This window comes from Bufo gargarizans, chromosome 4 (genome assembly GCF_014858855.1).
Source record: "Bufo gargarizans isolate SCDJY-AF-19 chromosome 4, ASM1485885v1, whole genome shotgun sequence".
Classification (NCBI taxonomy): Eukaryota; Metazoa; Chordata; class Amphibia; order Anura; family Bufonidae; genus Bufo; species Bufo gargarizans.
The window spans coordinates 226,020,437-226,033,277 of record NC_058083.1 but is presented as its reverse complement, the minus strand read 5'-3'; the positions used below and the strand labels follow the sequence as shown (position 1 = coordinate 226,033,277).

General features: G+C 44.1%; 1 protein-coding gene across 3 annotated transcripts in view; it reads left to right on the top strand.

Annotated features, from left to right (window-relative positions):
- CILK1 (ciliogenesis associated kinase 1) overlaps positions 1 to 12,295 on the top strand; it is a 53,611-nt gene extending 41,316 nt beyond the window's left edge. The window contains exons 9-14 of one of the 3 annotated variants that reach the window (XM_044292541.1): positions 456 to 764; positions 2,036 to 2,229; positions 2,364 to 2,503; positions 2,663 to 2,773; positions 7,223 to 7,324; positions 9,623 to 12,295. In XM_044292541.1, the coding sequence (XP_044148476.1) occupies positions 456 to 764; positions 2,036 to 2,229; positions 2,364 to 2,503; positions 2,663 to 2,773; positions 7,223 to 7,324; positions 9,623 to 9,780 (1,014 nt within the window). In that variant the 3' untranslated portion in view covers positions 9,781 to 12,295. Of the gene's footprint in view, positions 1 to 455; positions 765 to 2,035; positions 2,230 to 2,360; positions 2,504 to 2,662; positions 2,774 to 7,222; positions 7,325 to 9,622 lie in introns of those variants that run through there. The other 2 variants (XM_044292540.1, XR_006388921.1) reach the window with 2 other exon arrangements.
- The last annotated feature ends 546 nt before the right edge of the window (positions 12,296 to 12,841 follow it).

Below are 12,841 nucleotides of genomic sequence, written 5' to 3'. Positions count from 1 at the left end.
AAAAGTGTCTCTTTTGTATCCTTATCTGAGCAGGGGTGTGTTATAAGTCAAGGTTTGTTGCTATTCATTTTAATTATTTATTTTAATTGTCATTGGTCTAACACCCTGTTTTGTAGGAATTGTTATAGCTCAGGTACTCTGGTTGCACCCTCAGTAGTAATAGGTTGCCTTTTTTTTTTATTAGGGTGACTGCTCCGTAAAACATGTTTTTTCCTGTTTGTTTTTAACCTATTCTGGGTGTAGCTCATTGTGATGCCATCTGGTGGCTGATACGACAACTGCAATAACTTATAGCAGAAATGTCCACACAGAAAGTCTCTGTTGTGACAAAAACCTGCTCACAACTGAGAGGCGGATACCATTGCATCTAGTCTGCAATTGCTGACAGTTTGTTATAGTGTGTCAGTCTGGAGTCATAGAAGATTGCGTTTGACACAAATACTATTGTATTTCAGGCTCTCAGTCACCCTTATTTTCATGTGGGTCAAGCTCTCGGTACACCTCAAAGAATTCAAGAGTTAACGAAACCACTGAAAGACTATCAGGAAAAGCAAATTCCATTACACATCAAACCTGTTCCGCCATCTCGGCCACCACCCAAATATCAGTCCCGACTTTCATCACGTACCCTCCAGCAAAGCCAGTCAAATGGACAGCCTTTCAAACTAAGCACAGCTCTAGTGGATTCCGTGGACAACGAAGGAGGAGGAGGCCCCATAAACCACTCTATGCTGCCAGAGCTAAGCAACAGGGCTGCGCCTCTTGTAAGTAAATGCTGCAATGCCTTACTGTATTTTAAGGGATTAAGCAAAATAATTAAGGCTCCCATATATACAAAGATCTCATAGGCATAAAGGAAACACAAAACAGCAAAGGGAAAAGACATGCAAAAATAATCACATATTTATTAAAGGGGTATTCCCATCTAGGACATTGATTTCATATCACTATGATATGCCATCAGTTTCATATAGGTGCAGATTTCACATCTTGGACCCACTGCTGTCTCCAGAACGGGACCCCCGAAGTGAACAGAGAGCACCCATGCATGTGAGACCACCCTCTATTCAATGACAAACATTTGTAATGTGCCTTTCTCACGATGCAGGGATAGTTGTGTGGCTTGGGCAACTCTCTGGGAAATCAGTGGTTGACATATTACATACAAACTCCATGCAGATGGTGTCTGTGGTCAAATTCAAACCCAGGACCCCAGTGCTACCACTGGGCCATCATGATGCTATGGGATTTACAAAAGTAGCCGAGCACTGGCACAAGTATTCCAGGGCACTGATATGGGGCCCGCTCCTATCTGAAATGGATGGTATATCCTAACGATATGCCATCAGTGTCTCAGATGGGCCATGCCCACCAATGGCAGCACAATTTTACAGCAAAATCATGCGGCCATTGGTTGCCGCGGGTGGGCATGGCTTGGCTGCCCCAGCTGGCTGTACCCTTAAAAACCTGCATAATCTCCTGCTAAAATCTGCCTGCTCTCAGTACCTTCTCTCAATACCTGTATTGCGGACCATAAACGGCTGGTCTGCAATATATAGGCACTGACCGTGTGCACTCCATGGTGCGGATGCGGACCCATTGACTTGAACGAGTCCGCAATCCTCAACATTTCTTCACTTCACTTATCTTTTGCAGAGCGGAGACGCAGAGCGGAAACACTACCAAGCACTTCCGTGGGATTTCTGTCTGTGGCTCCGCATCGCAAAAAATAGAACATGTTCTACTTTTTTGCAGTGTGGAATGTATCTTGCGGATTGCGGACCCATTCAAGTGAATGGCTCTACATCCGCAAACAGCGCGCATTCAGCCTGTACCCGTGCATTGCAGACTGCTATGTGCGGTCCGCAGCATGGGCACAGGGCACAAACAAACACACACACATGTGAATGAGCCCTTAGACAGATTTTGTGTGGCAGATAATGTGCTGACAGATTAGTAAATCTGGGCCTCACTTTTGTATGTGCTCTATAGGATTTGCTGATCAATATAAATGTCCTTATGAATAAAATTTCAGAAGGTCGCCTCTAATTTGGAGAACACATCTTTGAACATGAACATGAAGAATAGACGACGATGGGGATATGTAACGAAAACAGTCAAGAGCTCAGATGAGTGGGATGACTTTCAAGATCTTGATATTGGCTCTTCTAATACTAGAACAGAAGCAAAGAATGAAAAACCTAGACCGATCGGGGATGGTCTTCGTAGGTAAACAGATATTTTATTTGTTTTTTTATTAAAAGATTCCTGATGACATTCCTTTGAAAGGGCATACAGTATATATAAAATACATAGAATTTCTGATTTTACTTTTGTCCCTCCATCTGCCTACCCTGAAGCAGTTTTGAGAGTATTTTAGATTTGAAGGAAGACAGTGGCTCCACTAGGCCCGTGCAGTCTTCGTTCTCTCGACAAGATACTTCAGCATCCAGGAGAACGTCCGCTAAGCAACATTACTTGAGACACTCCAGGTATTTGCCCGGTCAGTACAACAATTATTTCCTTCAGCATTCCAGAAAACAAATGCATCCATAGATATGTGCTCACAAGCAACCGTTTTATTAATAAAGTGGTAATGTAACTCGTAATCCGCAATCTCAGTTACTAACATTTACTATAATTTTATGTATTGTTTCTTTAGGAATATCTATTAAAAACAATGCTGGAAGTAACCCTGATAAAGATGGAATAAATTCCTTTAACCAATGGCCAAATATTAGTCGGCCAATGAAGCCTCTTGCAGTGCCAACAGGTAAAACCTAATACGCTGGTCTGTACTGTGTCTAGGGTTTTACCTGCTCATTTGTTGTATCAACATCTATTGGGATTGTAACACCCCTATATACACTCACCTAAAGAATTATTAGGAACACCTGTTCTATTTTTCATTAATGCGATTGTGTAGTCAACCAATCACATGGCAGTTGCTTCAATGCATGTAGGGTTGTGGTCCTGGTCAAGACAATCTCCTGAACTCCAAACTGAATGTCAGAATGGGAAAGAAAGATGGGCTACAACAGCAGAAGTCCCCACCGGGTACCACTCATCTCCACTACAAATAGGAAAAAAAGGCTACAATTTGCACGAGCTCACCAAAATTGGACTGTTGAAGACTGGAAAAATGTTGCCTGGTCTGATGAGTCTTGATTTCTGTTGAGACATTCAAATGGTAGAGTCCGAATTTGGCGTAAACAGAATGAGAACATGTATCCATCATGCCTTGTTACCACTGTGCAGGCTGGTGGTGGTGGTGTAATGGTGTGGGGGATGTTTTCTGGGCACACTTTAGGCCCCTTAGTGCCAATTGGCCATCGTTTAAATGCCACGGGCTACCTGAGCATTGTTTCTCCCTCAAATCTCCATCAACTGCAAAATGCTATCCTATCAATATGGGCCAACATTTCTAAAGAATGCTATCAGCACCTTGTTGAATCAATGCCACGTAGAATTAAGGCAGTTCTGAAGGCAAAAGGGGGTCCAACACCGTATTAGTATGGTGTTCCTAATAATTCTTTAGGTGCGTGTATGATATAACAGAGTACTAAATCTGTAAATGTAAGCTAGGTCTGTATAGACTGGTAACTTTAAAAGGAGTATTCTAAGAAACATCTGTCTACCGGCAATCAGTGGATGGGATCCCACCACTGGGACCCCACAGTTACAAGAATAGGAGTCCAGTGACATCCATTTGAATGAGGCGGCAGTTGCCACTCCATCCAAAATCTTTTGGACTGATGAAGAAAGTTTGGACACACCTTCTCATTCAAAGAGTTTTCTTTATTTTCATGACTATGAAAATTGTAGATTCACACTGAAGGCATCAAAACTATGAATTAACACATGTGGAATTATATACATAACAAAAAAGTGTGAAACAACTGAAAATATGTCATATTCTAGGTTCTTCAAAGTAGCCACCTTTTGCTTTGATTACTGCTTTGCACACTCTTGGCATTCTCTTGACGAGCTTCAAGAGGTAGTCACCTGAAATGGTCTTCCAACAGTCTTGAAGGAGTTCCCAGAGATGCTTAGCACTTGTTGGCCCTTTTGCCTTCACTCTGTGGTCCAGCTCACCCCAAACCATTTCGATTGGGTTCAGTTCCGGTGACTGTGGAGGCCAGGTCATCTGGCGCAGCACCCCATCACTCTCCTTCATGGTCAAATAGCCCTTACACAGCCTGGAGGTGTGTTTGGGGTCATTGTCCTGTTGAAAAATAAATGATGGTCCAACTAAACGCAAACCGGATGGAATAGCATGCCGCTGCAAGATGCTGTGGTAGCCATGCTGGTTCAGTATGCCTTCAATTTTGAATAAATCCCCAACAGTGTCACCAGCAAAGCACCATCACACCTCCTCCTCCATGCTTCACTGTGGGAACCAGGCATGTAGAGTCCATCCGTTCACCTTTTCTGCGTCGCACAAAGAGACGGTGGTTGGAACCAAAGATCTCAAATTTGGACTCATCAGATCAAAGCACAGATTTCCACTGGTCTAATGTCCATTCCTTGTGTTCTTTAGCCCAAACAAGTCTCTTCTGCTTGTTGCCTGTCCTTAGCAGTTGTTTCCTAGCAGATATTCTACCATGAAGGTCTGATTCACACAGTCTCCTCTTAACAGTTGTTCTAGAGATGTGTTTGCTGCTAGAACTCTGTGTGGCATTGACCTGGCCTCTAATCTGAGCTGCTGTTAACCTACGATTTCTGAGGCTGGTGACTCGGATGAACTTATCCTCCGCAGCAGAGGTGACTCTTGGTCTTCCTTTCCTGGGGCGGTCCGCATGTGAGCCAGTTTCTTTGTAGCGCTTGATGGTTTTTGTGACTGCACTTGGGGACACTTTCAAAGTTTTCCCAGTTTTTCGGACTGACTGACCTTCATTTCTTAAAGTAATGATGGCCACTCGTTTTTCTTTACTTAGCTGCTTTTTTCTTGCCATAATACAAATTCTAACAGTCTATTCAGTAGGACTATCAGCTGTGCATCCACCTGACTTCTCCACAATGCAACTGATGGTCCCAACCCCATTTATAAGACAAGAAATCCAACTTATTAAACCTGACAGGGCACACCTGTGAAGTGAAAACCATTTCAGATGACTACCTCTTGAAGCTCATCAAGAGAATGCCAAGAGTGTGCAAAGCAGTAATCAAAGTAAAAGGTGGCTACTTTGAAGAACCTAGAATATGACATATTTTCAGTTGTTTCACACTTTTTTGTTATGTATATAATTCCACATGTGTTAATTCATAGTTTTGATGCCTTCAGTGTGAATCTACAATTTTCATAGTCATGAAAATAAAGAAAACTCTTTGAATGAGAAGGTGTGTCCAAACTTTTGGTCTGTACTGTACATATATGAGGGCTTGTTTTTTTGTTGTTGTAATTTTAAAGGGACACTGACAGCCCCAATTAACATATTTAGGTATATATACACGTGAGTACAGGTCTTATAAAGTCTATTAAAATGATCTAAGTATCCCCCCTGTCCACCTTATAAGTACCAAAATATAAAGTTATATAACCTGCTTGTCCGGTCACCAATCTGCCCAAGGGGCGGCGTTTCATCACAAAATGCGCCCAGCCAGCCGCTCCCAACTGCCAGTCTGAAGCGCCGCCCAGCTCATCAATACTCACTTAGCTGGGCGGCGGCTACAACTCTCCGGACTCAAGTGCTGCAGCCTCTGCTTTATGCGCATGCGCCGGGCACTTGAGTTGGGAGAGTTGTAGCCGCCGCCCCAGCTAAGTGAATATTGATGAGCTGGGCGGGGCTTCAGAACGGCAGTTAGGAGCGGCTGGCTGGGCGCATTTTGTGATGAAACGCCACCCCTTGGGCAGATTGGTGACCGGACAAGCAGGTTATATAACTTCATATTTTGGTACTTATAAGGTGGACAGGGGGGATACTTAGATCATTTTAATAGACTTTATAAGACCTGTACTCACGTATATATACCTAAATATGCTAATTGGGCCTGTCAGTGTCCCTTTAAGGACACCATTTTGAAGTACACATAACTTGCTGATTATTTATTTATTAAAATCGGCATGGTCAACCCTATTAAACCAGGCAAACTGCCTGGTGGAGTTGATCGTGCTGATTAAAATGATTCCTTTCTTTTGTCTGTGTGTTAAACAGCTGCAGAGATATCTGTGTTTTTATTCACATGCAGTTGAGCAAGTTGGGGCATCAGGGGCGGGGCGGAATTCTTGGAGCACTGCTCTGTAACACTCCCTGTGCTCTGCACACTCCCCCCTCCCCTTGATTGACAGGACTAGACATCAGCATGCTGAGGGTAGAGCTGTGTCATAGCATGTACATATCATATTCACTATTTACTATAGCCTTACCATGTTGCTGCATTCTACTGCCTCAAAGGCTTCAGGCCTAGTGGCAGGCATGGGAGTTATAGGTCTACTTTGTCTGTTGTAAACTGCTACCTGCTCAGAGGTAGGTTGGTCACCTCCTGAGGTAAAATGCTTCTGGTCACAGGCCACAGGTAATTAACTGCCTGCGAACCCTGTGTTAGTATATGTAGCCCTACTTTAAAATCCTCACTCTGTGTTTGCCTCTGTAAGCAGTATTTCTATAGTATAAAACCTCAGCTGATGGGTTATAATTGTGGGCACATTGAGTTACATTGGGAGCCCATACCATGCTCTGGTGGATGATACTGTAATACGGTAAACACATCTTAACGTCACTACCAGTCACAGATTATAGTTTATGGGAAATGTAGTTGTGTCACTCGTTAGGTGATAATTGCTGCAGGGTTCTTTGAGGCAGTATAGAGCTATATTCCCATTTCTTTGGTTTATTGTAGTTTGATTTAAGGGTCCATTCACACGTCCGTAATTTGGGTCCACATTTGTTCCGCAATTTGCGGACCCATTCACTTTCAGAGGGGCTGGAACGGATCTACATCTGCATCTGCATTTTCAGGATGCGCATCCGCATTTTTCGGGATCCGCATCAGTTTTTTCAGGATCTGCAATTCCGTTCCTGAAAAAAATAGAACATGTCCACAATTGCGGACCAGAAAAGGCATTTTCTATTATAGTGTCTGTGATATGCGGTCCTCAAATTGGAGATCGCACGTTGCAAGTGTCCGTGTTTTGCGGATCCGCAAAAAACTTACGGACGTGTGAATGGACCCTAAACGTGGCATCCTCTGAAATGTTCTGTGCATTTATTTTCAATTTTAGGACCTACCGGTGTTACTGGTTACATTCCGACTTTCTGGAAACAGGAATTGAGTTCTCTTGGGCAAAAGACTCGATTAGCGCCACTTACAGACCCCTCTCCAAGTGAGTTTCTTTTATTCTTTTTATTATTTTAAATAGATATGTGTGAGTTTATATATGTATGTATATATCATGTACACATACATGCGTACAAAACATTATGCGGATGCTCTCTTTCAAGCATAATTTTTTCTTACAGTATTCTTCAGTTATGTACATATTAAAAGTTTAGCTGAAAGTAGCAAGGTAAAAAGCAGCTGAAAGAAGAGACATTTGACTCCTGTCTCATAAGTGGCTAGGTTCACGTCTGAGGTGGATGTTCTGGCATTAATGTGCACATAGCCTAAGACCCCTTTGCATGACGTGAACACATAGCACCCGCACTGAATCCTGACCCATTAATTTCAATGTGTCAGTTCTGCGTTGCGTGAAAAACGTTTTTCGCGCAGCCCTGGCCCCATAGATATGAATAAGGCTTCAGTGAAACGCATTGCACCTGCGCGGAAAAAAACTGAACGCAATCGCAGACAAAACTGAGTGAACTTGCTTGCAAAATGGTGCAATTTTCACTGAACGCATCCGGAGCCAGTCTGTCACGCTTGTGTGAAAGAGGCCTAACCCTGGGTTCACACCTGAGCGTTTTACAGCGCATTCCGACGCTCTGTAAAACGCTCAACAAGGAGAAACCAATGATTCCCTATGGGCATGGTTCTCACCTGGGCGTTTTACAGCGCGTACGATCGCGCTGTAAAACGCCCGACGCCCCAAGAAGTACATGAGCTTTTTTGGGGCGTCTTGTCGCGCGTTCCCATACATAGACTTTCGGGAACGCGCGACAATGGGCGTTCGCTTGTCTCTGTATGCGCGATTGCAAACGCCGGTACAATCACACATATAGAGCGCTCCATCGCGAACGCTCAGGTGTGAACCCAGGGTAAGAGGATGGGGATCTCCAGTATCCAGAAGAAATCTGTAAAACCTGCCTACTGCAAGACCAAAAGCTGCCTATACGTATTCAGCCAAACCCAGCAACCTCGGTGGGGTCAGCCGATAATCTAATGTGTATGGGGCAGCCGCAGTCTTGGATAAAGAAAGACTCCGCTTATCACCTGGGAGAAAACCAACATACCCAACCTGGGGTATTGGCAGAAGCTTATCTTCCTATTGAAATAAACCAGCGCGCTCTTCTTTTTACTTGGCACCAACATCACAGAATAGTTCATTCTAGGGTTAAAGTTCTTTCAACATAGTAACTGGCATCTGACAAGAGTTTAGTATCTGCAGAAAATTGACCCTTTTTTTATGTTGAACTGATTTTATGGGGACCTACTATTATGAAGACAGAGCTTTGCGCTCTTATTTCAGTCCAAAAAGAAAGCTCAGACCCAAATGCCTAAGGGCTGTTTCACACGAGCGGATGCCGTGCGTGACATCCGCTGCGTGAATGACAGGCAAGACCCGATGCAGACAGCAGAGGCACGGAGCATTAACATGACTGATAATGCTCCGTGCCTCTCTGTGATCTCTTTACTACGAAATCACAGTGACAACTTTATCTCACTGTGATTTTGTAGTAAAGAGAACACAGAGTCACGGAGCATTATCAGTCATGTTGTTAATGCTCTGTGCCTCTGCAGTCCACATCGAGTCTTGGCCATCATTCACACAGCGGATGTCACGCACGGCATCCGCTCGTGTGAAACAGCCCTAATACTTTTATTCTCCTTTCTTGGCAATGTACCATCATATTTCACAGTTCTGTATGTTAAATGTATTGAGTTGCATCATTCCTCGGGGTCATTGTTCCTTTATCTGAAAAACCCAAGCTGGGTCAACTTTCAAGCCAGTTAACCTAAAGGGAACCGTTGTATATGCTATCCTGTCTGCAGACAGATTGATATCTAGTCACGTGGGAAGTATTATCAGTTTTTGATAACCACAGTCATACAGAGATAGCTGTCAATCACTGATAAGGACCACCCATGTGAATCCTAACCTCATTAGCAGGGACTTAAATCAATAAAATACAAGTTATACTAAATCTTTTCCCATAAATCTATATCTCGATCTGCTCAGCTCCTCCTGCTCTATAACATGCTGTCTGCAGATGGGACGGCATGTACAACTTGTCCGGTTCCATTTAGGCGAGTGGGGTACTAAACTGAAAACTGAACAGCATACAGACTCCACACAAGTGGTGCCTAGGGCAGTCCAAATGTCTAGTCACATTCTTTCTTCATGGGAACTATTGTCCAGTTTTTTTTCATCATTTTATCTTTTTTTTTTTTTTTTTAAGACAGATTTGGAGAGAAAATGATTCTGGTTTTCATAGCTGCTGTTTTATTTGATCTTTCCATTTAGAGTTTGGGTCCATAAAATCCGTTGGATCGTATATGGGACAGTCCACCATCAACTCTCCATCCAAAAGTTCTCCTACATTGTCTCCCAGGCCACCACCTGCTCTTCAGCCAGTCCACGGAAGAACAGACTGGATGTCCAAATACGGCGGGCGGAGATAGCCAAGCACTTTATTTGGCATTTATGATGTCATCCCGTATGGACAGCTATTGAAACAGCTTTTATGTCATGCATCATATATTTTTTTATTTTTATTAGTGTGTCGTATTCCAGAAAATACTAGAGCGGAACGCACCTTTTCATTGGTGCTGTGGGCACGATCATGTTAGAGATACTCGTATGACATGTCGGTCTCTTTACAGCATCTACCATCTAGTAACCTCCTGTCAGAGGCTAGCTCTAGGGCATTTTTTTTTTACCAAAGTCTGCCTCTTTCCAGCTCAAAATCGCTGCTCCTAGGCTGTGCTAGGCAAATACACATGATACGCTGAAGGTGTAGTTCCCCTTTAACTTGCACATATGGCTCTGGCACATTTGCATGTTACTTCGGTGGAGCATGGAGGACATAACTGACTGAGAGGTAGGAAAAGTCCGACCTGTTGGATTTATGTTTATGCAACATCCATCTGCCGACTAAAATCTAATGTATGCGGCCTGTTACATTCTTCTCAAGATGACCGCTCCTAGAAATGGAAGAGTCGTAACACTTGAAGGTTTCACCGCATACATTTCTTATTATAGGAGATATATTTTTGTTATAAAACTGCTTTTTGATATGATTTATAATTTATATATATGAGACACATTGCTAGTGAGACATAGGAGTAGTAAAATATTCCAAGCAAGACTTATCATTTGAGTTTTAACCAGACGATGGGTGTTACCCTGAAGATTGTACTTCCACGTTGGTTTCATTTCAATGATCCACAGATGCTTCTTCACTGTCCCACCACTTCTTCCAGTGTTGTCCAGGTAAGGCCTCAGCCTGAAAAATAGCCCACTTACATGTCTCATTCACACATCAGTGTTTGGTCAGTGATTTCCATCAGTGATTGTGAGCCAAAACCAGGATTGGACATAAGATATAAGGGAAAGATCTGCACCTGTTCTGTGTTTAGACCCGAACCTGGTTTTGGCTCAAAATCACTGATGGAAATCACTGACCAAAACACTGACGTGGACTCTGAAAATGAGCACAGATGAGCATAGCCGGCCTGCCTGAAATGGAGCCACTGTGACATGAAATACTGTAGGAGTGGCTGATTTCACATAACTCGGATTGTGTGTCTTTCCCAGGATGTGTCTTTTATGTTGTAGTGAAACGCTACTCTTTTACTTACTTGTATATTAATCTCTCATGTCTGTTTATTACATCAATCCACAGAACATTGCTGGGCAATGTAGTGCACTTATTAACAGGAACACCACTGGCCTTATTCTGTTCATTAGACATACAGCACACAATCACTTATGACGGAGTTATGCGTCCGATAACTCAATTACATTATGAGTTGCATGTTTTCATTTTAACAAATATATGCATTGACAACCTAGCTCTGAAAATAAGACAATACATTATTTTTTTGTTTGTTTTTCTGTACTGACATGCACTTTTACTTTCCTCTGGCAAGTATATTTTTTTAACTTCTTGTGTCATTCCTTTATAATTCCTACTAGAAGTTTATGAATAAAGATACAACTGGGTGTTACTAGTTGGGGGGTGGGGTGGGGGGTGACATTATCCACTCAGTGCTAGCAGTGTCAAATTGTACAGGGACCCCTTCCCCCCCAAGTGGTAACATCCAGTTTTCCATTTATTCATAAACTTTTAGCAAGAATAATAGAGGTATGGCACAACATACAGTTACAAGAAAAGATGCTCCAGAATTGTTATTACATGAGGAATGCAAGTAGATACTAAAACACATATGTCAGGAGAGGTGACGGGTCGGCTTTACGGCCTCCATGATTGCCTGATTATCCCCTCAGAATTTCTCTCTCGTATCATTGGGGGACACAAAAGACCATGGGTATAGCTGCTGCCACTAAGCAAAAAAAGTGCTAGCTCCTCCTCTCAGCTATACCCCTCCTGCAGACACTGAGCTAATCAATTCTAGCTTAGTGTCTGTAGGAGGCAGACCTCCCTGCTTTGCAGGTCTGCTGATTTTTTTCTTGCGGGCCATTCTCATGCCTGGCTTCCAGGTTCTCTAGCCCTGACTTGTTCGTCATGGTCCTGCTGGAGTGTTCTTCTCCTCTGGCAGTCTGGTATGGTGTGTGAGGCCTTTGCCTTCGGGCATTCCTACTTCTTCTCCCATGGGGGGGCAAGTTTTGTCACATCTGCAGTTCTTTGGCCCTTGATATCCAGACACCATTTTGCGTTCGTCTTCCTCCTCCAGGCTACGTATTTCTCTCCTGTATCTTCTGCAATCGCTTTTGGTGACTGTCTTGTCTTCATTCTTGTCCACTTTGTGGTTCTGTGTGCTCTCCACTTCTTCTGACGCCTAAGCCGTGACTTATATTCCCTGGGCTGTTCTTTCTTCTGCCCAACCGGAGCCTCTGCGTTAGGGATCGACCGATTATCGGATTTACCGATATTATCGGCCGATATTCAGGATTTTGAACACTATCGGTATCGGCATCTATTTTGCCGATATTCCGATAGTGTATGGGGAACACAGATCGCGCTGCTGACAGCGCTCTCCGTGTTCCCCTTAGCAGCACAGGGGAGAAGGAGCAGTGTCTCCTCCCCCTGTGCTGCTCCTGCCGCTGCCGCCAATGTAAGGACAGGGGACAGGAGGAGGGGAGGAGCTATGGCCACTGCTCCACCAATGAAGATTAATCTATCATTCATTCATATACAGGAAGCGGGAGCTGCAGGATCACATTGCCGGCTCCCGGCCTCTATGAGCTGTAGCTGCGATCTGTGGTAGTTAACTCCTCAGGTGCCGCGGATCGCAGCTACTGCTCATAGAGGTCGGGAGCCGGCTATGTGATCCTGCAGCCAGCTCCCGCCTCCTGTATATGAATAAATGTGGGATTAAGCTTCATTGGTGGCGCAGTGCGCCCCCCCCAAGCCCCCCAGTATCAGACATTGGTGGCGCAGTGCGCCCCCCCCCCCCAAGCCCCCCCCCTCCCAGTGGTGGCGCATAGGGCCCCCCCACCCCAGTCGCAGTGCGCCCCCCCACAGGATTCCCTCTCCCTTGCTCCTCCGATCGGAGCCCC